The sequence below is a fragment of the Rhinolophus sinicus genome, chromosome 4 (genome assembly GCF_057876585.1).
Source record: "Rhinolophus sinicus isolate RSI-liver-muscle chromosome 4, RSI-T2T, whole genome shotgun sequence".
NCBI lineage: Eukaryota > Metazoa > Chordata > Mammalia > Chiroptera > Rhinolophidae > Rhinolophus > Rhinolophus sinicus.
The window spans coordinates 10,426,325-10,451,488 of NC_142504.1; the positions used below are offsets into that span (position 1 = coordinate 10,426,325).

Sequence of the window (25,164 nt, forward strand, 5' to 3'; positions counted from 1 at the left end):
TAAATGTATTTATTGTTTTATTTCTGAGTAATACTTGCCATGTGTTCCAAACTTAAAAGGTACATGGTTTAATTGTGAAAACTTCCTTCTTCTCTCTCCCAGCTTCTCAGTTCTCATCCTCAATGGCTACCAATTTTACCAGTTTCTTGTGAAGTCTCCTAGACATATTTTCTATATCACAAGCAAATATAGGGCTTTTTTTTACACAAATGCTACACACATCTGCACATTGTTTTTTTTAACTGTAAAATGAATTATTTTAGTGTCAAGTACATGGGCACCAAAAGGTATGTGTTTATAATCACCTGAGATGATTTGTTGATTGGGGAGGGGTTCTGGTAATAACAATGAAAAACTCTGTGGCTACATTATATTTAACTTGACTGGATTTTACTGCCCAAATCCCAGGATTTCCCCAGAATAATTGACTCCGAACATTTTTAGGTATAGAGGGGTTACTACAGTGAGACAGCCACCCACATCCCAGAGTACCCCCCTCACTGCCTTTGTCTTCCTGTTGGTTACACACAGCCCACCTTTGCACTTCTAGGTCTGCTGTGCCAGCAGCAGCTCAGCCTGGCAGGGCAGGGCAGACGCTACGGGGGAGAGTCTTGTTCTTTGCTGAGCCACAAGCTAGACCTTGCTCACAGTAAGTGTCCCTCCCTATCCAGCAGGGTCTGTTGCTGTTATCAGGGTCCGAGGAACTCTCTACTCCCATGTCTGGCCTCTTTCCATAGGAGTTGGATTCCTGCCTCTTTAAAGAGCAGCCAGTCCAGACTCACCTCCAATGTTCATCAATAAATGCTCCTGGTCTTTGCCTTGGAATAGTACCATTTCCCAAAAAATAAGACCTAGCCAGACCACCAGCTCTAATGTGTCTTTTGGAGCAAAAATTAATATAAGACCCGGTCTTACATAAGACCGAATATTATATTATATTGTATTACATTATACCCGGTCTTATTTTACTATAAGACCGAGTATAATGTAATATAGTACATATAGTACTTATAGTAAAATAAGACCGGGTCTTATATTAATTTTTGCTCCAAAAGACGCATGAGAGCTGTATGGTCCGGCTAGGTCTTGTTTTCAGGGAAACACGGTACCTCAGTAACAACTGGTCCAGACTGCAATCTCCAGGGCTTATTATTTCTGAAAACACTAAGGCCAGTTAATCCAGGCATGCTGTACACTTCTCCTTGGCATCCTAGCCCATGCAGCACATGGGCCATTTGTCCTCGCATGTGTCTGTGTTTCCTACCCAGACCCAGCCTCTTCTCTTATTGTCCTTCTGGAATCCCATTCATGATAAAAGTATTCTTAAACAATATAAAAGACTCTGCATCAGTGATTCTCAAACCTTTGGGGAATCAAAACCTACTCGAGTTCTTATTAAACAGACTCCTGTGCTCCCGGACTTCCCATTTCCAACCAGTAGGTCTGGGGTACATCTGGCAATTCTTTCTAGTAAGTCCCCAAATGATGCTAATGCTATTGGTCTGGGGACCATACTGGGAGAACCACTGCTCTATCTTTAACCTCTTACTGGAGTATTCCCCCACTTCTTGCTTTCCCTGGAATCCGGGCAGCCCTTGCAAGGTACCATCCCATCTCCCTCACTCTGCATTTCTGTCTTCTGTTTCTGGCCTAGATTCCAGAGTCCATCGCTTAAGCCTGTCATCACCCTTGACCTGAGGTCCTTTTGCCCAGCTTTCTCAGAAGAACCTCAGATATCCTCTGTACCCACACTGCTAGAGAATAATCAGTCAGGTAGATTGGTGCCCCCACAAATTCATCTCCGTATCAAATGAGTCCATAGAGCTAACAAACCAAACATTTGCTACTCACCTATTCAAACCTTCATCCTCAAACATCTCCCTTCAAGCTGAGCATTCTCCACTCCTACGCAGGAAGTCATTACAAGCCCTCAGACCTCCCTTCACGAAGACATCCTACCAATCCCTCCTCATATAGTAGGCAGAATTCTAAAATGGCCCCAAGATTTCTCCCCCTAATATCCAGGACAGTTAATACGATGAATTCCATTGTGATAATTATACAAGCACAAGGAGAGGGGAATTAGCCAAGTCATAAGAGCCCTTTAAAATTCCAGACTTTCCTCTGGCTGGTAGCAATACAGGAACTCAGAAACAAGCCTGTGAAAGACTCCACATGCCATCACTGACTTTAAAGGTGAAGCAAAAGGGGCTACAGGGCAAGGAGTGCGGCAGACAGGAAGTACCAATGGCAGCAAACTCCAATTAGAGGCCCCAGACTGACAGCGAGGAAATGGAGAACTTAGTCCTACAGCTGAAGGGAACTCAATTTTGCCATTGTCAATGACCTTGAATGCATGATCTGCATCAGAGCCTCCAGGTATGAGCCCAACCCTGCAGACCTCTTGATTTTGGTCACTGAGATGCTAAGCAGAAGCCCGTTGAGCCTGGCCTGACTTAGGACCTACAGAACTGAGATAATAAATGGTTGTTTTAAACCATTGTGTAGCAATTTGTTATGCAGCAATAGAAAACTAATAGTGGGTTCAGTCAGGTTTCTTTGTTCCTTTAAGACCAGCCTCCACCTGTGCTCTGGACCGAGGAGCAGCCAGCAGTAGAGGGCAGTGCTAAGAGCACTGGCTCCGGATCCAGACCTCGTGGTTTGGAATCCCAGCCACCCAATTCATGCACCATCAGATTGGGCAAGTTGCTTGACCTGTGTCTCCATTTCCTTGAATGGTAATTTTCTGCGACTGCATGAGGTAAATATGAAGTGACTTCAACTGCTGTGTTGCAAACACTTAAAAATTGTTTTAAAATTATAAAATATGTGCTCATAAAAGTTTCCAGTTCAGAAACACACAGTAAAAAGTGATCACGTACTTATTTATAATGGGTTGATATAGCCTCCCAAATATTTAAAATGCATTTCCAGTTACACGTTTACTTTTACATAACAGTAACTTTGAATATTGTTCTGACTTCATTTCACTTACTATACCTTGGCAATCTTACTGCTTACTAGCTTTAAATGGCCACCAAATTCCTTAGTTTGAATGATTCATTTTGCTATGACTCATTTAACCATTCTTCCATCACAATTCAGTTGTTTCCGTTTGTCCTGTGATACTGTGACTAAGAAATATATATTTGGTCCTTTAATTGACCAAATACGTATTTCTCATATTTGGAATTCCAGTTCCTGGGTCAGTTTCCAAAACTTAGAATTTCATGAGCAATAAGAGCATCTTTTATTGTATTTGATCTCTCATCCTTAGTACCTGAAATCACTTCAGAGCCATAAGGTGAAATGGGTATCTTGTTATTTATTTTTTTTAATCTTGTTATTTATAACACGCCCCTTTCCACAGCTGGGTTTAATGAAGGTGACTTTGGAAAGCATCCAAGGATGGGGACTGGTTGCCAGAAGAACTGAATAGAAAGTTGGAACTTTTCAGTCCCAACCCGATTTGGGGAGAGGTGAGAAGGGCTGGAGGCTGAATTTAATCGATTGTCTATGTAATGAAACATCCATAAAAATCCAAAAGGAGCTTTCCGGTTGGTGCTGAAGAGGTGCCCGGAGAGGGCATGGAAGCTCTGCACCCTGTCCCCATGCCTTGCCCCATGCAGCTCTTCCATCTGGCTGTTCCTGAGTTATATCCTTTTATAATAAACCAGTGATCTAGTAAGTAAAATGTTCTTGTTCCATGAGCTGCTTTAGCAAATTGAACCCATGGCACATTGGAAGCTCCAATTTATAACCAGTCTGTCAGCACAGGTGATAACCTGGGTTGGAGTGGCACGTGAAGGGTGGTGGCAGTCTTGTAGGACTGAGCCCTTAACCTGTGGACTCTTAGCTTAGAGGCAACATTAGGTGATCACATCCACATACCCCCACTGCACAGACATTACTCATGGCCCTCCCACAACACCCACATCTGCAGTGATGCATGCTAGCCACCATGTCCTGTTCTTTCAAATAACCACAAAGAAAGCTCTGACACCTAGTCAGTCTTAACCTGTACCACTTGGTTGCACAAATTGGCCATCTATGCCCTAGGTTCTTAGTAAGTATAAACTGTTTCCCTAAAGCTTCCTTTCTAGCAGTATACACTCCTATGGAAGTACATGGTACTAGAACCCATCCTTGGACAGTGTAACTATTAGGGACCTGCTATGTGCCTGGTCTCTACAAAAATGAGCAAGGCACAGTCCATCCCGAGGAAGACCCTATGGAGAAACCTTCATTCTGTCCTCAATTCCACTATCCTTTTCACTCCAGCTCTGCATCCTGCCACCAGCTCTTATCACACCTTATTTATTTCACCAAATAAAATGCTTAAGAATCACACACATGCAATTTGTTTACTTTGACAAGTTATAACTCCAAAGGCTTGTTGGTTGGCATAATAGCTTTATTAGTTCATCACACATGATCTAGCTAATCATGACGAACACAGCTCTTCTTTATAGCTGGAACTCAGGAATTCATTTCCTACGAACAATGGTATAATGAGTTTCCTTAAATCACTGCATAACAAGATATCTTATACAGAGAATCATTACCCATCTTTCGTTTCCACCTTTCGGATAGAGCTAAATGTCTTGAGATTTTCCCTGTGCGCTTAGTTATCAGTCTTTCCTCTAAGACCACTGCAGGGCAGGAATAACTAAGGGGTTATCAAGCCACTGCACCCTGATACCTGAGGACTCTGTGATGGAGGTATGGCAGGGATACTCAATGCCAAGGCTCAGTGTGAAGGAGAGCCTATAATTAAGATACTAAGCTTCAGTACCCAGTTCTACACTGGGAAGTGAAGCCACCGTTAATACTCATAAAACCCCATATAAACCACAATTTACTATCATTAGCAGCATCAGGAATTAAATGAAAACCAGCATAAAAATAACATTCCATAGAACTGAAATGCTTTGGCTCCAATCTACTTGTAACCTAGGGTCTATAGATATGCCTACTACCCAGTTAGAATGTTGCCGATTTTCACTGCCCACAAGCCGTTAGATCTATGATAGATCTAACAATCCATGTTAGATCCTCTCCCCTTTTTGACTATCTCAGCCCAACTCTATCATCTATTAAGGCTTTGTCTCAACTAACTTGGGATGCTCTTTGCAAATCCTACAAATTGGGCACCTACAACTTAAATGAGAAAACACGTTCAAAATGAGTATTGATCACTGGTTGCATTTGCATCCAGGACCCAAAATAAAACCACTAGACAGACAGGATGAGCCATTAGTCACTTACATTCCAATGATTCCCGAGACTCTCCTTCCTGCGTGGCACTGTGTTCCGTTCGCAGCTTGCTATACAAGACTTCACGTCCTTCGCTTCTCTGTGCCATGCAAAGCAAAGGGATATTCTCATATTCAGCATACTTGCTACTGTCATTCTTATTTATTCTGGACCAGACAAGTTCAGGATAGCAAGGGCCATGTGACAACCGAGTTGCCCTGCATGCCTCACGATAAACCTTTTCTTTAGAACTCACACTACTATCGTCTTCAAAGAGCCATTCCACCTCATACTCTTCTTCCAAATTACAGTCATCTGAATTGTCGGGAGGCGCAATGTGCAAGAGGGCATTTTTCTTCAAATACACTGTCTTTCGATTCAAGAATAAGCTCTGGACCTGGTCACCTGTCTTTAATTTCCTATTCCTCAATTTTTCCCTTGATTCCTGTGTTGTGCACTCTGGCGACAGCTCTTCGCTCAGCAAGGGCACTTGCTCAAGGAACCTCTCCAGCTCTGCATCCTGCCACCAGCTCCTATCACACTGGATGGCTTCATCAACTTTCTCAAACTGGGCCAACCAGGCAGCTGAGGGAACGGCCCCCTGGGGGTAGCTGTTCTGCTCTCCCACTTCCTCTTCATCTACTTTCTCAGGGAAGCAATGGCTCCCCCTACTGTTGTCTGGCTTTCTTTCCCCAACAACAAGGGTCTTCTGGGATCTAGATTGTAGGTTCAGGTCCTTGACTGCTTCCATGCACAGTGGACTTCGTGAAGTGTGGTGACATCTCCAGAAGATGGGTACAAGTCTGAGTTCAGAGTATTACGGATCTCAACTCCATCTTTGACTTCATCTGGAGGTGGCAGGATTTGGGGAACAGCTATATGTCCCTTCTTTTCTTTATCCATCTCCATGGTTAACCCTGACTTTAACATCTCATCATGTCTTACATCCTGACTCTGCTCTGACCCGACAGTGATTTGTTCACCTTTATACGTAATGAGGTCTTCACCCTCCTGAGGGTTATTGGGCACACCCAGACTTTCACATGAATTCTGTGAAATCCCATTGTGCTGTTCCTGCTGAAGTTCAGTTTGAGTCTCTTGTGTTTTCATTTTTCTTGCATAGCCACTGTAGTGCCAGAACTGTGCTGGATGATAACACATAGGGAATCCCGGTCTGCGGTTAAGTGCAGTGGGCAACGGGGATTGAGGTACGAGGAAGCCAGGATACTCATTGGGCACCAGTGAACATGGGAAATACAGGCTTCCATTTCTGGACCCTAGGAAGAAAATATGGTGGTCATTTTGTCTCCTGCAACCAGTCACAACATTCAGCCAGCACACACCTGTACGGCACACCATGGAGTTGGTAACTAACGGCGCCCAGCTGCTCCCTGGATATCCCGGGATTCCACAAATCAAGGGGCAATGACTGAAACTGTGGGGCCCCCAGAACCTTCGGCACTAGAGTAGGCATCTGTTCTGACTGGTCCGTTCCCAGGCCACAGTTAGCCAGCACATTATGAGTGTCACTCTTAATGACTTTGAAAGAGACCCAAGCAAAAAAAAAAAAAAAATAGACCGAGCATACACTAGCCATAACTCCAGGTTTTCACAGCTTCAGAAAGAATAATTCACATCATGCCTTACAAAGTGAAGGGGAACAAAAGTTCTTTGGGTTTCAAAGTCTTTCAAAAACTACTTATTCATCACTAGTCACACACACACACACAAACATTTCTCCCCATTTCCACTCGTCAGGGGTAATCACTGAAATGGTGTAACGACAGACATTTTTGTAATACAAATACATCCTGGGAAAGGCATTTAATTTTGCAAGACAGATTTATACAACTGACAAATGAAGTTTAAATTATAAACGAAGCAACAGTAATGTTCAAATCAGTGTTCTTGAGGCAATTTACTCAATATTCAATTCCAATTTCACTATTGAGGAATGTACCCAAGTGCCTCTCATACCTGGCATTGTATTATTTATACAAGCATTTGGGTTTTCCCTTATTGAAAGAAATGAGCAGTCTCAGCTGAGTTCAATATTGTCTTTAAGAGGTTAAAAGCCAACAGAATGAAGTTAATGTAACTACAGAGATAGGTAACTTCAAAAGTCTGACCACGGGGGTGGCTCAGCTGGTTAGAGCGTGAGCTCTGGGCAACAGGGTTGCCTGCCGGTGCAATTCCCACAAGTGCCAGCGAGCTGCGCCCTCCACAACTAGAATGAAGACAACAGAGCTGCCACTGAGCTCCCGGGTGCCCGGATGGCTCAGATGGTTGGAGCAGGTGCTCTCAACCACAAGGTTGCCTCCCACAAGGGATGAGACCTGACTCCCACAAGGGATGAGATTGAACAACGGAAACTGGACTTGGAGCTGAGCTGCGCCCTCCCACAACTAAGATTGAAAGGACAACTTGACTTGGAGCTGATGGGTCCTGGGAAAAACACTATTCCCCAATAAAGTCTTGGAAATACAAAAAAAAAAAGTCTGACCATACACATCATACTGTGTTAAGTACAACAAAATACCACAATAGCAGGTCCCTGCCACTAGAAACCACCAGAGAACCACTATCCAATCACCCATAGCAGAAACAGGCGTAATTAAGACTTGTTTCCTCTCACTAATCACTCAAAGCTATCAAATGAAGTTTAAATTATAAACGAAGCAACTACTCCTTTTAATGCCTTCCCTCTTCTGTAACCAGTAAAAAGTCCTGGATCTTATACAAAGGAGGAAACTGAGGCAAAGAGAATTTAATATTTAAAACCCACCCATTTACAGGAATATAAATTCAGCCCTAATTTCAAGTGTACAGCACTGCATATTGTGGTAGACTTCCCAATTCTGGATACGTAAGAAGCTTCAAAGCCTAGCAAAGTAAAAAGCTGATGCGAAAAATGAATTTTTCTTAGTTCCATCAGAGTAGTGAGGTTACAGGGCAAACTGTGACCCCCAGTACAACTATCACAACTTACAGGGGCACAAACCCAAGACATAAAAACTCCCTGGGATTGGGGGGCGGGGGGAGAAGGTGGGAGAAAGTGGTGGGGGAGAACTCCCTGGGAAACAGTAATGAGGCAGGAAAACCTGAACAGTTGACAACTTCAGATTCAGCGGGACAAGTCTGAATTTAGAACTTTGAGGAAGGGTGGAGGAAGCATGTGTTAAGTTTTACCTGAAGTAGCTCAGTTTCTCAAAGTACATCTAGGACAAAAAAACCTTGTACTTCCCAAAGGGAGAGGGCAAAAAGGAACCACTGTGACATAACAGCATTCAAGATGGGCCCTCAGGAGAAGCGATCCAAACTGACCTGTGAGAAGGGAAATACCTATCTCCAAACCACACCTCTCCCATCTCAACAGGAAGGTAAAGCATATGTATAGTTCAGTCCAAAGGCACAATCTGACTAAAAGACACACCTAATGATAGTCCTTTCACAACCATAAAACTATGATCCCTTCCCCACCCCCAATAACTTACCACATTACTAAAGGCCTATTTAGAGCAGTCCCTTTTATCCAGCACATAACGCCTAGCAATCAAGAAAGCATTACAAGATCTACTAAGACAAAAATCACACTGTCTACAAAAAACTCACTTTAACGACAGCTAATAAAAGTGAATGGAAAAAGATATACCATGCTGACAGTAATCAAGTGGGAGGTGTATAAGTGATGGGGATAAAGAACAGCCTTATCTACAGGGTCATTCTTCACTGAGTCATAAACCCTAATGCGTATGCCCTTAACAGAGGGTCAAACTACGTGCAGCAAAAAGTGACAGAACTGCAGGGATAAATAGATTAACTCACTATTATAGTTGGAGACTTTAGCATCCTTGTTACAATTGGACAGAGGCAGGAGGTAAAAAAAAATTTATACGAAGACAGGTGAATTCAACAGCACCATCAACCTATTAAATATAACTGAGATCTACAGACTTCGATGGAAAAATACACCTTGTCACACTCACAGGAACATTTACCCAGACAGACCACATTGTGGGCCATAAAATATACTTTTACAAACTGAAAAATACTTTATATAAGGTTTGCTCTTAGACCACAGCCAAATTAATGCAAAAAACAGTAAGAGCTGGAAAATTCCGAAAAACTTTCAGATTAAAATACACTAAACACATGCGTAAATGAAGACATCTCTAAGAGAAATGTAAATTAAATCCAAAGTAAAAAGAAAATAAAAATTGGAGCAGAATCATTGAAGTTGAAAACAGGAATAGAGAAACCAATACCAAAAGCTGGTTCATTGAAAAGAGCAAGCTGATAAGCCTCTAGCCAGGCTAAGTGAAAAAGAAAAGCCAAACTACTAATATCAGAAATGAACTTGAGAATATAACTGCCAATCCCGTGAGCATTAAAAATACTAAACTCTATTCACACAATTTTAATTACGCAGACAGAAGGGACTAATTCCTTGACAGACAACATTTACCAAAGTTCACACAACTAGAATTTGACTATCTCAGAAGGTCTATATCTACCAAAGAACTTGAATCAATAACCTTCCAAAACAGAATGCACTGGGTCCAGCAGGCTCACAGCTGAATGCTAACATTTAAGGACAAAAGTACAAATAGATCACTGGAACAAAAGAGAGAACCTACAAATAGGCAACTGGTATTGCCTTTGACAAAATAACAAAGGCAATACAAAGTTTTCCTCACACAATTTGTTCCTCTGCACCATTTCAAAATAGCCTTTCAACATTTGTATTAGTGGGCTTCACAGAATTGATCCAACAGAACCTTTACATACAGAAAAAAATTTAAGGAATTGGCTCATGGGTAGGTGCAAAATCTGCCAGGTAGGCAGTCACACCGGAGACAGTTCAAGTCCATAGGCCATATACCGGCAGAATTCCTTCTTGCTCGGACTGCAACTTTGACATGGCTTCAACCAATAGCTCCACTGACATAATGTGAACATGACACACTGCCCCTCTAGGGAGATTTCAACTACCTAGGCTGGGACCAGTGACTAATGAACTCAAAAGCACTCCTTTATCACACCTAGCTTTCTACTTGGTAAAAAGTGATGTACACACATGATTTCTCTCCAGTAGGGGACACAAGAGTAAGTTTATCATTCTTTGCTACTGGAGATAAGAGAATCACCCCTTCAGGCCTCTGGCCTTGCCTCCAGCCCCTTCCCATTTTACCACTGTGCTGAAAGAAATCCTAGGTATCTACCTTCCAAACATTCAGTTCCGACGTGTCAATGTGAGGGTCCATAGTGATGGGAGGGGGTCCATAGTGCCTACAGAAAAAGCTCTTAAACAGCATTAACTGCCTCAAGCCATGTGTCCATTTTTACAGCATGACAGGCGGTCTGGAGCAAGATAAGGATCTGAGTCAGTAGACCTCCACCCAGCTTAGGGGGTCCCGCCCTCCTGTGGAAGATCACCTTTCCTGACAAATCAGCATGTAACTCCCTCACTCCACCCAGCAAACTATAAGTCCTTGGGACAGGGCCCTCTTGCCAGCCTCCGCTAGGCCTGTTCTCACTAATACTGGGAGCCTATGCCTCTCTCCCATTCTCTTCCCTGAGGACACATCACTAATAAGCCCTGCTTACATACTTATCAACTTGCTGACCTTTGATTGTTCATGGTGTGGGCAACAACCAATACTCCTGTAACATTTGGACTAGGAGCTCTGAGGTCCCTCTTCCAACCAGACTGGTCTCAGAACATAAGGAGGTTCTGGTTTGACTACTGTGACCCAGAACAAGTCACTGACTCTCCGAGCCTCAGTTCCCTTATTTGTGAAACAAGGGCAGCTCGCGGGGTTGAGAGGTGGAACGAGAGACTCATTGCTAGTATTCAGCAGAGTACCCGGCATAGAGCTAGATCCCCATTTTTCCTAGTGATGTGAACTTGACACACTGCCCCTGAGCGGCCACAATCCCCTTTGTGTCAGGAGGGTGAGAAAAGGGAGGTCGTGGAGAAGCATCAGAAAACCTTCAGGCACTGGTTTTAGGGAGGGTCCAGAATCCCACTGAACCTCTTTGCAGAGTCCTTACCTGCTCCGGGAACGCAGAATGGATTATAGGCAGGATTCTGGTACCAGAAGCTTGGGTGAGGCTGCTGCTGGGCCACGGTGTGCACGACAAAGGGTCGGCCGTTACTGCTGTCAAAATTGTTTTCTGAGGAGTTCACTGTCTAGGCTGAAAAACAGACGTTGACATTCAGGAAAGGCCCGTCACACTCAGCCTAGTGAAAGGTGAGGGTGGAGAAGTCATCTCAGTCCCCTCGCAACTCCAGGCCTGGGTGTCAGGTTCCTTACCTTGTCTTCCTGCTCACCTGGCGTCAGGGACTCACCTGGCATTAGTGACACAAAGGGCTGCACCGCATTCAGGACCCGGGGAGTGGTGCCCAAAGGCCGCGTCACCTTGTGACACGCAAGTCTAGGCTTCCCGCGCAGCAGCCCCCGGGCAAGAGCGAGGCTTTGGAGGCGCAGGCGCAATTCAGTGCCAGGCCTCAAACACCAGGCGCTGCACCCGAGGGCGGTGGCTTAGGCCGGGCCTACACTGTCCTTGTCCTCTGCCCCTCCAGCGTGTCGGGCCAGCACCTTCCCCAGGCCGAGGCTCTGGTCAGTCCAGGAGGCCCCCGGGCTCAGGGTCACCTCACCCAAGCCTCACCTGCCTCACCTGCCTCCCACCCCTGCAAATACCCTCAAGCCAGTGAGTTCAGCCCACCCGCCAATCCGCACCACCCCGGCTTCAAATTTGTCACACCGACCTGCTGTAGTTTGAAGTCTGCGACTGGGACCCTCTGAGGTGGCACACCGGCCGGCTGCCAGGCTGACCTCTGCAACCCAGAGCGTCTATGGCGGCTGTGGCGCCGCGCCCGCCTTTATACGCGCCACAGGGCGGGCACGTGCTGCGCGTTGAGCAGGCACCGCCCCGCACGCTCCGCCCGCGCATGCGCCCTGTGTGCGGCCCTGGCCCGCTGCCCCGCCGGGAAGCCCCGGAACAAGCCCACGTGGGCTTCCACCCAGAGGCGTGGAGCGGTGCTCTGCGTCCGGTCAGGGGTTGCAGCCTTAACCCTCCCTTCTGGAACTCCTTCGTGCGCGTGGGCGCCCTGGTGTTGGCTCTTCCAGAGGACCGGACAGTCCCCTGTTCCCCTCGCTCTGCCGACTGTCCCCTCCGCTTAACCTGAGTTAGGGCAGCTTCTCGCTGCTTCGCTGAGCTCCTGGTCTCCTCCCGTCCTTGGGCCTAAAGCCACTGACCCTTAAGCAAGAGGAGCTGAGCGAGGCGAAGAGACGGAGGAGGAGGCCCACTTGGGCAGAGTACAGGCCTGAAAGGAGAAAGTCACACAGGAGGTGCTCAAGCGGGCTTCGTGCTGCTCGGGTAAAATCGGGGAAGAGGAGGCTTTGGCGATTAGGACGCCCCTGGTTGGGGAAAGTGGTGGGACAGAAGCCACAGTAAGTCGTCCGTGGGGTGATAGATGGACAGTGTGAAAGTGAAGCTGGCAAATACAGACTGCTCTTTATTTGCACATGAGAGAAAGGAAAGGAAAAGGTAGGTCAAGACAAAGACGTTGGCTTGTAGTTACCAGGAGTCCAGGTTGTACGGAAGATTGTGGATGTGGGTGGGAGGTTGTTTGTTTGTTTTGGTTTGTTTTCTTAGGTATCTTTATCTCCTGAGTGGGGAGACCGAGAGATGGTACAGACAGTGGAGAGAGAAGGGTGTTACCAGGATGTTCTAAGGAGGCAGAAGAGAGTAGCCAAGACTGGTTACCATGCTTTCTTTGTCTTGGACAGAAGCAAGTCTGAGATGGGAGGGAAGTGAAGTCTGGAAGGCAGGAATTTAGGTGCATTAGCATCTGATGCCCTGTTTTTTTGTTTTTTGTTTTTCAGTCAGGAATAGTACTTGCAGGTAACATTGAAAGTTTGGAATGATTGACTACCATTACTGGGTAGAAATTGCGTTAGGCCAGAAATTGCAGTGGATGAAGCAGAATAAAGGTTTTCTTTCACATAAAGAACTCTGGAAGTAGACTTCCTGGGGGCTTGTCTGTGGCTTCTTGGTATCACAAAGGACCCAACCTCTTTCTTTCTACTCCAATATCCTTAACACTGGCTCCATCTTCAACTTGCCTCATGATCCAAGATGCCAGTTACAAGCATAAAATAGGGAGAAGAGAAGGGAAAGGGTTAAAAAAAAAAAAAAGCACAAAGGGCACACAGCAGCTTTTGTCTGTAGTCAGTTGTGTTCTTAAGGAGTTACACTAGAAAACTCATGCTACTTCAGAGTATATCTCATTGGTTACCCACTGCTGAAAGGACTGTAAGATTGAAAAATAAGATCTAGCCAGATAATCAGCTCTAATGTGTCTTTTGGAGCAAAAATTAATATAAGACCCAGTCTTATTTTGTGATAATATAAGACCGGGTCTTATAGAAAACCTTATATAAGACCGGGTCTTATATTAATTTTTGCTGCAAAAGACGCATTAGAGCTGATTGTCCGGCCAGGTCTTATTTTCGGGGAAACATGGGACGTGTGAGAGCTCTTGTCTTTTAGCTCGGCATGTTACCACTCTGAATAAACTGGGACTCTATGAGTAAGAAAGAGGGGAGAACAGATATTAATTGGGCAGGTAATGAACAGTGTCTGCTACACTCCTTCAAGTAATGAAAGAAGCAGTATTTTCCCACTTCATTTTCTCTATCTTGTTCCCAGTCATCATCTTCCCTTCCCTTCACAGCTAAGTTTCTTTATAAAGGCCCATATACACTTAGTCTTCTCTACTTCCTACTCCTTCACACAGTGCAAATCTAGATTTTGTTACCATTGTGTCCACGAAAGACACTAATGAACCAGTTGATGCTAAATGGCATGGAAACATTTTAGTTTTATCATTAAAAGTCACCTCCCAGGTACCAGCCCAAATGGTTCTCCTGCCTCTCTGCTTGCCCTTCTTAAAGTCTTTTACTGGCTTCTCTTCCCAAATTTCTTTTTTTAATGTTCATATTCTCCAGGTTGTGGTGCTAAGGTTTCTGCCCTCTCATTGCACCTTTTCTCTACATTTTCACCCATTCTCAGGGCTTCAAATACAACCAGCATCCTGCTCACTCCTAAATTTCCATCTCCATTCTATTTACTTGATATTTATATCTCAACAAGATTTCTGTCGTTAGGACATGCACAAATGATGAGATTTGTACACATCCTTGTAGGGGAAGCAACATTCTAGCATGCTCTTCACCTCCATAGGTGGCATACCAGTTAGGAAGCCCTATTAGACAGGCCATGTATGGACAATACATTATGTAGACAAGAACCATAGTTTCCAACACGTGGAGTTGTCGTAGGCTTAAAATTGTTCTCTGGGTATTTTTAAGGTATAACTATGTTGCCCAACAGTGGGGGAACCATAGTATTTAACAATCATTAGGTCTGGGAGGAGGTTGCACAATCCTTGAGAAACTGAAGTATGCCCTCTGAAGGAAGGCCTTTCAGTCTCCTCTTGGTGTGGGAGGCCAGGGCCCAGACTTTCCTTAGAAATAATGTATTGGGTGTTAGGTATACTTAATATCGCCTACTCTTCTCCTTTCTGTATGTAATTTTCTTCTTTCACTTTTCCCTCTAGAGTCTAATGTTTTCATTATAGGCAACATGAATGGATGATTAAAAATGCACTGTTTGTATATACACTGAGCAACAGAGTTGTTATAATGTTTGCTTTTTTAGAGGCCAAAGAGCTATCTGGATTTAATCTAACTACTATGAACATTTTGAAAAAAAAAGAAAAGAAAAAAAATTATGCTACCCCAGCCAAATCTAGGTTTTCAACAAATGAAGGTATACCTCATAATATTTTTCTATGAATTCCAGCAAATTATTATGTCAGAAGCAACATAAACCTATATATCTCTAGCAGAGTAAGAACTATATTAGTCAGTTTTCTAAATATTTTATGGTAAGCAAAAGTACCTTAAAAGTTAGGGCATAATTATGACAATTCATTATAGTACACATTATTTTTAAATGAGAAGTCATTTTTCACACTGGAAAGCTTTCTTCCAAGATGCATGGTCATAGCTTGCTTACTTGGTTCATTTCCACTATCACTGACCTCAGCCAAACAGCCTTCATTTTCTTTTTCTCATAGAACAGTAGACCACCACTGACAGGCCTTAAATAAATATATTTTATTTTATTTTAAAAGGAAGCATTTATTTATAATAAAAAGTCATACCATGAATTATCTCTGAAGACACCTTTGAGAAGAAGCATTCTGTATTAACTTTGTGGTTTATGATCATATGTGACACTATAAATACAAATGGTTAGAAACATGATATCTTTTAATGACTAAGTAAGATGGGCTGAGAAATTCTACATTTTCGGTTGGGCAAATTTTCTCTTCTGGGACATTTGAGTGACACCTATACAAGTAATAAAAAAACCCGTAATCTCGGGGCCGGCCCGGTGGCTCAGGCGGTTAGAGCTCCATGCTCCTAACTCCGAAGGCTGCTGGTTGGATTCCCACATGGGCCAGTGGGCTCTCAACCACAAGGTTGCCGGTTCAACTCCTCCAGTCCCGCAAGGGATGGTGGGCTCCGCCCCCTGCAATTAAGATTGAACACGGCACCTTGAGCTGAGCTGCCTCCCAGATGGCTCAGTTGGTTGGAGCGCCTCCTCTCAACCACAGGTTTCGACACCCGCAAGAGATGGTGGGCTGCTCCCCCTGCAACTAGAAACAGCAACTGGACCTGGAACTGAGCTGCACCCTCCACAACTAAGATTGAAAGGACAGCAACTTGACTTGGAAAAAAGTCCTGGAAGTACACACTGTTCCCCAACAAAGTACTGTTCCCCTTCCCCAATAAAATCTTAAAAAAAAAAAAAAAAATTTGTGGGTGGCCGGTTAGCTCAGTTGGTTAGAGTGTGGTGCTAATAGTACCAAGGTTGCCGGTTTGATCCCCGCATGGGTCACTGTGAGCTGTGCCCTCCTTAAAAAAAAAAAAAAAAAAAAAAGTTTTGCCAGAACTGAAGAAAAAATACATAGCATAAATATGTGGAAGGGTTTCTGAAAAATATTTGCATCACTCATTATTGCTAATTGCATTATATAACCATACAAATCAGCAGATGATTAAGTTCAAATCTGGCAGCAAACCTTAAACAAATGCAATAAACCCTTTTATTACACTTTTTGTTGATTTTTTAATTTGAAAGGGATGTAACAGTATTTAATAAATGTCATATTTTCATTTATGTACTCCACATGCATAGAAATATTGTAATACGCCATACTATTGGACCACCAAAGATACAAAATTCTCTTGCAGCCTAGATCTAAATGTTTCCCTACTTTCCAGCCTAAAATACTAACTAAGTCATTCTGAATACTCTGACGACCTAGAATCAACGCAGATATTCTCATGTTTTCCCTGGAGCTACTTCAAATCACCTGGGCTCTTTTAGCTTCAAACTGAAACAGATTTACCAAATCCATTCCAATCAAGGTTCAAGGATATTGCAACAAATAAGCTCCTGGTTCAAATGTAGTCCATGACATTAAGAAGGGTTGATACAAATAAATCATAAATAATGAAGCCATTTAAAAAAGTAAATAAAACAAGACAAAAATGAGCTGAAGTTAAAAAGAAAAAATTAAACAAGGGAAATGAAAAACTTAAGTCAACCCACCTATAGATCCTACTTATTTGGTGTACTGTTAAGTTACTTTTGGTTTCATTCAGATACAAGAAATTCATTCTGTAACCCAATAAAAGACAACAATGGTAATCTGTATTCAAAAGCAAGATGAGTGAGAGTGTTATCCCTACCTTTCCCCCATCCATACAGACCCAATCTGTGGCATTATTGCAAAGTGTACCACTGTACCTCTTCATTATTTAATGAATATTTATTGAACACTTACTATATGCCAGGCATAATTCTTTGTGTGTGTGTATATGGCAACTTTTAAAATTCAGGGTCTTGGTCATGAGGGCTTAAGATACAAAGCAATTGATACATAACTATTTGTAAATTGAATACTATAACTACACACACTCTACCACTTTGTTGTAAGGACATTTAACTTGAAATCTACTCTCCTAAACAAAATTTTAAGTATACAATGCAGTATTGTTGATTATAGTCACAATGCTGTAGAGCAGATCTCTAGAACTTCATCATCTTGCCTAACTGAAAATGTATAACCATTGCACAGCAACTACCCATTTCTCCCTCCCCAGCTCCTGGGAGCCACCATGCTACTTACTCTCTGTTTCTGTGAGTTTGACTATTTTAGATTCCTCATATAAGTGAAATCATGCAGTATTTGCCCTTCTGTGACTGGCTTATTTCATATAACAAAACATCCTTCAGGTTTATCCACATTGTTACATTGGACAGATGCCTTCTTTTTTCTAGGCACAGTACTAAAAGCTGAAAATACATCACAAAACAAAACTCCCTATCATTAAAGAGGTTATTCCAGCAAGGAGAGAGACAAAATAACATAATGAATAAATTATATATTCTGTTAGTGGCAATAAATGCTATGGTAAGAGTGAAGGGGATCAGAATTGCCAGAGCTGGAAGGATTGAAATTATATATAGGTGGTCAGGGTAGGGCCCCCTGAGAAGGCAACTTTTGAGTAAATATTTGAAGAAGATAAAGGAGAATATAGGAATACCCGGGGAAAGTACTTTCTGAGCAAAGGAAACAGCAGTGAAAAAACTCTGATAGGACCATGCCTGCCATGTTCAAAACACAGCAGCATGGAGCCCATGGTGACTGCAACAAAGAGAATAAAGGGGAAGGTATTAGAAGGTGATGTCAGCAAGATTAACCCGGGATAGACTGAGAAGTCAGACAGCCCATGTGAGGGCTTCAGCTTTTACAATGAGTGTACTGGGGAGCCATTGGAGGGTTTTGAGCAAAGGAGTGACATCATCCGATTTACTGTCCAAAGAATCGCTATGGCTGCCGTGTGTGGGGAACAGGCTATAAAGAAAGGTACATGGATAGATTAGGGGGAGACAATTCAGAAGGCTGCTGCAATCATCCAGGCAAGAGACAATGGTGAGATAGACCAAATGATAGCAGTGGAGGTGAGAAGTGGTCAGATTCTGGATATATTTTGGATCCAGGTGCTGTGTGAGAGAGAGAGGTCAAGGATGGGTCCAAAGTGATTGACAGGAGTAACTGCCCAGAAGAAATTAATGAGATGGAGAAGACAGTGAGCGGCAGAAGTTTGGAAGGAAGGTATACCGAGGAGTTCAGCTTTGCATACATGAAGTCTGAAATGTCTATTACGTATCTCAGTGGAAGTGCCAAATGAAAAGTTGGCACCTTTCTATGGTGCAGGGTACAGCTCTGGGAGAGAGTCATCAGCATATACATGGTACTTCGAGTCACAACCCAGGAGATCTCTTAGGAAGTGAGGTACAGAGAAATGAAGAGGCGGAAGGACTGGGCTCTAGGGTGCTGCAGACGTCAAAGAGAAGAGAAGGAATCTGCCATAAAACTGGACAGGGGCATCCAATGAGATCAAAGGAAAACCCGGATTGGAATCTGGAAGGAAATGAAAAAAAGTGTCTCTAGAAAAAGAGAGCAACCAGCACTATTAAATGCTGCTGATGCATCATAAAGAATGAAGGCTTGGGGCACAAGCTCCTTTTGGAGACATAGCTAAGCACAGAAATCAATAGCTAACCAAAGAGTAGGTGACCCTTTGCATACATTCTGCGTCAGCCAGGTCAAAAGGAGTCTCGAGGAGTGAAAATAGGAAGGGAAAATCTACTTAACATCCAAATGAGTCTTACTTTTGTTTTATGCAGGTAGAGAGAAAACTTCATGGGGTCTGCCTAAACAACATACTAAATACCCAAATAACGGGTGAAAGAGAAGAGTTTACTGTTTTTGTTTTTGTTTTTTCATCAGCGCTATTGAATGATATATAAAAAATCAAAATGCTTAGGGAAGAGACTACTTAAGTTTGAATTTAAACAAAAGTAATTGTATCAGGTAAAAATAACTGTAATGTGACAATGGCCTTGAACACAGTGGTGAAAACCAATTCAGTCAAGTTGCAGAATGAAGAGAAAAATGTCTCTAATAAGCAAAACTAACTTTCTAACACTGTCTTTAAATGTCCTATATCAAACACTAATTTCTCAGACTTCAAATATAAAATTGAGGATCTACTTCTATTGACAAAATAAAATTGGCAAACTTTAGTTCCTTCTTGTTTCTCCTGTTCTATCAGTTCTCTTCAGTCACCTCTTCCCCTCTAACTTCTCAAAGTCCCGTAAAGCCTCCAGCTACAATTTAGCTCCTTGCCAAAGTGTAGTGCAAGGTCCAGTAACACCACCCTAGAGCTTGTTGGAAATTCCAAATCTTGGCCACACCCCAAACAACATCCCCAGGTGGTTCGTTCATAGGTACCTTAAAGTTTGAGAAGCACTGGTGGAATTGACATGTGATTGCCTAAATGGATGTTTTCTTATAGCAGGACTTCCTTCTTCTTTTTTTCCTAGGACCTCTGCCAAGTTACCTTTCAGGACAAGAAAAAGACCATTACTTTTTTCATCAAAGAGATTTAACAGCTGAAAAGGTTTCCAAAACCATTTGGTCCTCTCCTATTGCAGGATACGAAAGCAAAGTCCAGAGATGTTACATGACTCCTCTGTGTCACACAGCGAATGGCAGAACCCTGCTTCTGCATACCCTCTTCCTGGTCTCTAGATTCTTTTAGGCTGCCACTGTCCCACAAGTTAACATCCTAAAGAACGAGAGAGCAGGTGTTAGTAGTGTGTTTTCAGTTTTGCTTTGTGTTGTTTTGATTTTTAACAGGAGTATTAGGGGGAGGAGATTTTAAATCTAGGTCCAACAAATGGCTCTTCCTGACAAAATCATTACTTAACCACTGCAAACCAACGCTATGCCAATTATCATTCCAGAGCATAGTGTAAGGTCATGCACTGCAAAAGTCTATAAATCTCATTAAGTCGAATATCTATATATTGCTTCCCATGGTTCCTGCTATTCCAAGTGGCATCATGTATTATCATGGATAATAATTTACTGAAAAACAAAGATTTATATACTTAAAGAGTTAAAAACAATAGAAAAACCAACCACATGGGTTGACGGTTCGTAGCCACCATGCATTTCCCAGTTCTGCCAAAGGCTTCAAAGGCAGAAACCACAAAATCTCACTTTTGGAAAGATTGCATACCATTTATTTCCTTTTCTAAAACATTGCTAGATTTTCAAATGACAACTTAGATTTCCCTTTCAGTTTTCTGATGGAGCTGATAGTATATCTGAACGACCTCTCTTAAGGTTTCTGAATATCTTTGTCTTTGTCTTCAACAGGATTAAAAAAGATCATTCAGTTAAAACAAAGCAAACATACTTACAAAACATTTCTCTTTGTACACAGCAAGTGTGTTAATAATACGCATCTATATATAATTCATTTTTTCTTAATCGTGGTCTTAAAATCAGCTATATTAATCTAAATTGCTGTGGTCTGCAAAGTAAAGAGGGAAGTGGAAGCAATAATCCTATTGCAAGAAGGAATTAGGAGGTATTAATACATGCATCTTACTTCAACCATAGGCTGAAATTTGCTTTACCATCTGTTGAAGTATAAGTCACAAGGGGAGGACGTTCAAGCACCATGTGACATTCTTCAATGGAATCCTTTAAAATTCTTGTCACCTTTTTCTCAGATATGTTCACAGGATCTCACAAATACTGTGCTTTCAATAAAACGACAAGACAAAACAAACTAACATCCTTCCTAAGAAACCTATCACTCTATATCCCCCAAATCATTACATGGCATCAGAGGATCAATCTTGCCCACAAAACAGAAAAAAGGGCATTCATGCACCCGACGGTTAATCCCAGACTTGTTTCCTTACAACGCAGATGCCTGGTAGGTGGGCCTGCCCCACCTTTCTAAGAACCCCCTTTGACAAATTTCCCTCTCATTCTCCTGCTCCAACTTATTCCACATCCTGGACAAAGAGAGAGCCTCACCAGGTAGCACCGCCAGCTCCACAGAGTTGGAGTGAGTCCCACAAAGAACTTCCCACATCCCTTCTCTGTCACCCCCGAAGAGAATAAGGAGACACTGCATCAATCCCTTGGAAGAGGCCAGGCGGCTGAGAATGAGTCCTGCTGCTCACAAAGAGGAAATGATGCAGGAGCTGGTCTTTGGGAGGTAGCAGAAGGACAGCCGTGGTGGAAGGGACGCATCCTCGCTCCAGCCTAACTTCAAGGCATCTTTGCACTGTTGTCATAGTACTTTTTTAAAAAATTGTGGTACAAAACATATAACATAAATTGACCAACGTAACCATTTTTAAATGTACCGTACAGTAGTGTTAACTACGCGCACATGGGCGTGCAACGGATCACGAGAACTTTGTCATCGTGCAAAACTGAAAATTAACACTCTGTGAACAACTCTCCCTTTTCCTCTTCTCCCAGCCCCTCAACCACCATTCCACCTTCTGTTTCTAATAGTTTACTACCTCATATAAGCGGAATAATGCAGAACATACTTGCCTTTTTGTGACTGGTTTATTTCACTTAGTACATGTTAGGTCTCTGAATGTCAGAGACCTTGACTTCATGTTAGGCCTCTGAATGTTAGGTCTCAGAGACCTTGACTTACAGACAGGGCCACGTCTGCAAGAAAACAACAAAATGTCTGTTGGCCTGCACCTGCAGACAGAGCCAAAATGGCGATAACAGAAAATGCCACAAAACAGCTTCTGGCTTACAGGCACTCAGCATTTTCTGTTCAAGCAATGCTACCCAGTTAGCACAGCCCCTGTAAAACCCTCCTCACCCCTCCCTTGGGGCTGCAAGTCTCCTTTAGATGCAGCCCGGGCTGTAGCCATCTCTGCTCAGCCCAATAAACTTTTGTCTCTTACAATGAAAACTTTCTTATGACCATAGCGTTCCATTACCAGCCAACCTATCAGTATAATGGCCTCAAGGTTCATCCTTATTGTTAAATACTGAGGAATTCCTGTCTTTTAAAAGGCTGAACAGTAGTGTATTGTATGTATAGACCACATTTTTTTCACCCATTCGTCTGTTGATGGACATTTAGGTTGTTTCCACATCTTTTCTGCTGGAACAGTGCTACAGTGAACACAGGAATGCTGATATTCCTTTGAGTACCTGCTTTCAATTATTTTGGATGGATACCTAGAGATGGGATTGCTGGATTATATGATAATTCTATTTTTAATTTATTAAGGAACCTTCAGTTTTCCAAACCGGCTGCACCAATTTACATTTCTACCAATGGTGCACAAGATTCCCGTTTCTCCACACTTGTAATTCTCTGGATTTTTTGATAACAGTCATCCTAACATAGGTGAAGTGATATCTCATTGTGGTTTTGATTTGCAGTTTCCTGATGATTAGTGATGTTGAGCATCTTTTCATAAGCTTATTGGCTATTTTTCTACTTAATCTATTCCCTATTTTTAAATTGCTATTTGTTTTTTGTTGTTGAGTTATTAACGTTCTTTACATAGTCTTGATATTAACATTTATCAGATCTATAGCTTAAAAATATTTTCTCACATACGGGCTGGTCGTCTTGTCACTCTGTTGACTGCTTCCTTTGCGGCGCGGCAGTTTGTCAGCACATTACAGCCAATGCTACTGCGCAAGTTGGAAGGCTGCACCCCAATGTCTTCTGGGGCTTGTAGTCTAGAGAACTGGCTGAGGACGATGGAAGTTGGAGGGTTGTTTCTGAATGCCATGATTGGAATCAGGTTTCCATTGGAGGGGGCTAGAACTACTCACTGCCTGTTCCTCATTAGCAGAGAGAGAATTAATACAATGCCCTTTTCGGTCCTTGACAGCTCCCGGATTTAGGCTCTGGCCTAGGCCCGCCTTCCGCCTCGGCCTCCGACGCAGGCCACGCCCCCCACTTTGCCCCTGTCCCCGCCTTCCTGCGCTCGTGGGGGGGGGGGCGGCTCTCCGCGGGGGCGGGGCTCGCGCAGAGCGGGAAAGGTGGGGGGCGCGGCGGGGCGTCCTGGCTGCTTCCCAGGCTCGCGCTTGTCAGGATCCCAGCGGCCCAGCGACCAGCTCTTTTCTGCAGGGGAGTCGCGCGCGATTCCGTCCATGGATCGGGCGGCCATGGCGCGGGTGGGCGCCGTAGCGAGCGCCAGCTTGTGCGCCCTGGTGGCGGGGGTGGTGCTGGCCCAGTACATATTCACCTTGAAGAGGAAGACGGGGCGGAAGACCAAGATCATCGAGATGGTGAGTGCGGGGACTCCGCGCGCCGGAGCGAGAGGGGCCCGCGGGCGGTCCCGCCAGCCTCGCCCTCCCTCCCGCGCCGCCGCTGCTGGGCGCCCAGGGAACCCGGTCACCCGCGTGCGGCCACCCCGTGGGCCCGGGAACTGATCTGGACCCTCGACCGCGGCACTCGGCCTTTGTTTTGTCTCCATTTGAAACAGAAAGGCAATAAATAGGTGATAAGGAAACAAGCTACCTCCTGCTGCAAAACCCGTTTCTCAAGAGAGAGACTGAACGCCTGGACAGGTTTCTGTCTCCTTCCCGCAACCCGCGCAAACCGTGGCAACTAAACCAATTCTAACAGAGGCGTTGTTTTTGCACGGTGGCTAGAATGAGTTAGATTATGAAAAGGTGTAACTTCTCAGTGGTTAAAAGAATGCCATAATCCGGTTGGAGTTCAGAATAGTTTATTTTCTATTTGAATGTTGCATCTTCTTGTCTCAAACTGCCAGAGGAAGTATCTTTCTATTTGTTTTTTCCCAAACCTTTTGCATAACATTTAGAAACTTATTTCCAATTTTATTGTAATAGAGTGTTTCAGGAATTCTATTTGAGGTACATCCTAAGCAGTATATGCTCCAAAGTTGGGGATTTCTTTTTTTAATTAGTCCATTCATCAAGAGAAGTTACTGAGTTGCGTTCTGATTGTACTTATTGGAGTGCATGATCTGGAATATACGCATGTGAACATCTGGAGCCCAATATTTATGACAAAACAGTTCACAATCTACCATTCTACTAAATAATAATCATTTTTAGGTTCGTATACTACTTAGAATATTTCAGCCTTGGTCATATGTTCTGATCCACCAAAGAAACTGTCTTGTTGGTTGCTACTGGCCCCAGGTTGAATACAGAAATATTTTACATAACTGAAAAAAAAAATGTTAACTTCCCTGTGTCATACGCCAATAATATTCCTATGTTTTGTTTATTGCTAGAATTAAATTATTCTTGGGTTATTACTTCTTTTCTCCACTTGTATACCTACAGCAGCAAATGTCTTTATCGCAGAAATTTCAGTTTATGTTGCTGTCCTGCTTAGAGATCTTTAGTTGTTTCCTTTTGCCCAAAACCAAAACTGTACAATACACATGTGAAAAGAAAACTTATTGCCTGTGCGTACTCACACTGTGGTTGGTCTGCTTTATCACTTCTCTACACTACATAGAGCTAAAAATGAATGCTTTCAAAAGACCCCACAATGATAGCATCATAAACAACAGTTTGCCATCTTTGAAAAATAATGAGGGCCCGTCAGGCTGACCAACTTTATTTGTAGTATAGAAATCTACAAATGTAGTGTATACATAATGTTATATTAATTCAGATTGTAATAGATGCAAGGTGCTAGTAGCTGTTATTAAGAGGGAAAAGTCAAAAGAGCTTGATGTTTTTAACTTGTAATTTTAATGGGTTACTTCTTCAAATGGGATAAACATTTGACTGGAAATCTGAAAACCTTGATTCAAATCCTGGTTTTATTTCTTGGTAATAGCTTTGTTTTAGGGAGCATGCTCTGCTCACCCCTAACTAACCCCCTCCCGAAACCTCCACCTTAGAAAATCTGT

At 43.2% G+C, this 25,164-nt stretch overlaps 2 protein-coding genes across 4 annotated transcripts in view; one reads left to right on the plus strand and one right to left on the minus strand.

Moving 5' to 3' along the window:
- LOC109461232 (uncharacterized) overlaps positions 1 to 23,156 on the minus strand; it is a 23,470-nt gene extending 314 nt beyond the window's left edge. Inside the window, exons 1-4 of one of the 2 annotated variants that reach the window (XM_074340984.2) lie at positions 22,878 to 23,156; positions 19,703 to 19,811; positions 11,311 to 11,454; positions 5,269 to 6,533 (exon numbers count right to left, since the gene is read on the minus strand). In XM_074340984.2, coding sequence (XP_074197085.2) covers positions 5,269 to 6,007 — 739 coding nt within the window. In that variant the 5' untranslated portion in view covers positions 6,008 to 6,533; positions 11,311 to 11,454; positions 19,703 to 19,811; positions 22,878 to 23,156. Of the gene's footprint in view, positions 1 to 5,268; positions 6,534 to 11,310; positions 11,455 to 19,702 lie in introns of both variants that reach the window. The other variant, XM_088797664.1, reaches the window with a different exon arrangement.
- A 128-nt stretch (positions 23,157 to 23,284) lies between these two features.
- Positions 23,285 to 25,164, plus strand: part of NT5C3A (5'-nucleotidase, cytosolic IIIA) — a 40,587-nt gene continuing 38,707 nt past the window's right edge. Inside the window, exon 1 of one of the 2 annotated variants that reach the window (XM_019757319.3) lies at positions 23,285 to 23,557. In XM_019757319.3, coding sequence (XP_019612878.3) covers positions 23,420 to 23,557 — 138 coding nt within the window. In that variant the 5' untranslated portion in view covers positions 23,285 to 23,419. The remainder of the gene's footprint in view (positions 23,558 to 25,164) is intronic. The other variant, XM_019757317.3, reaches the window with a different exon arrangement.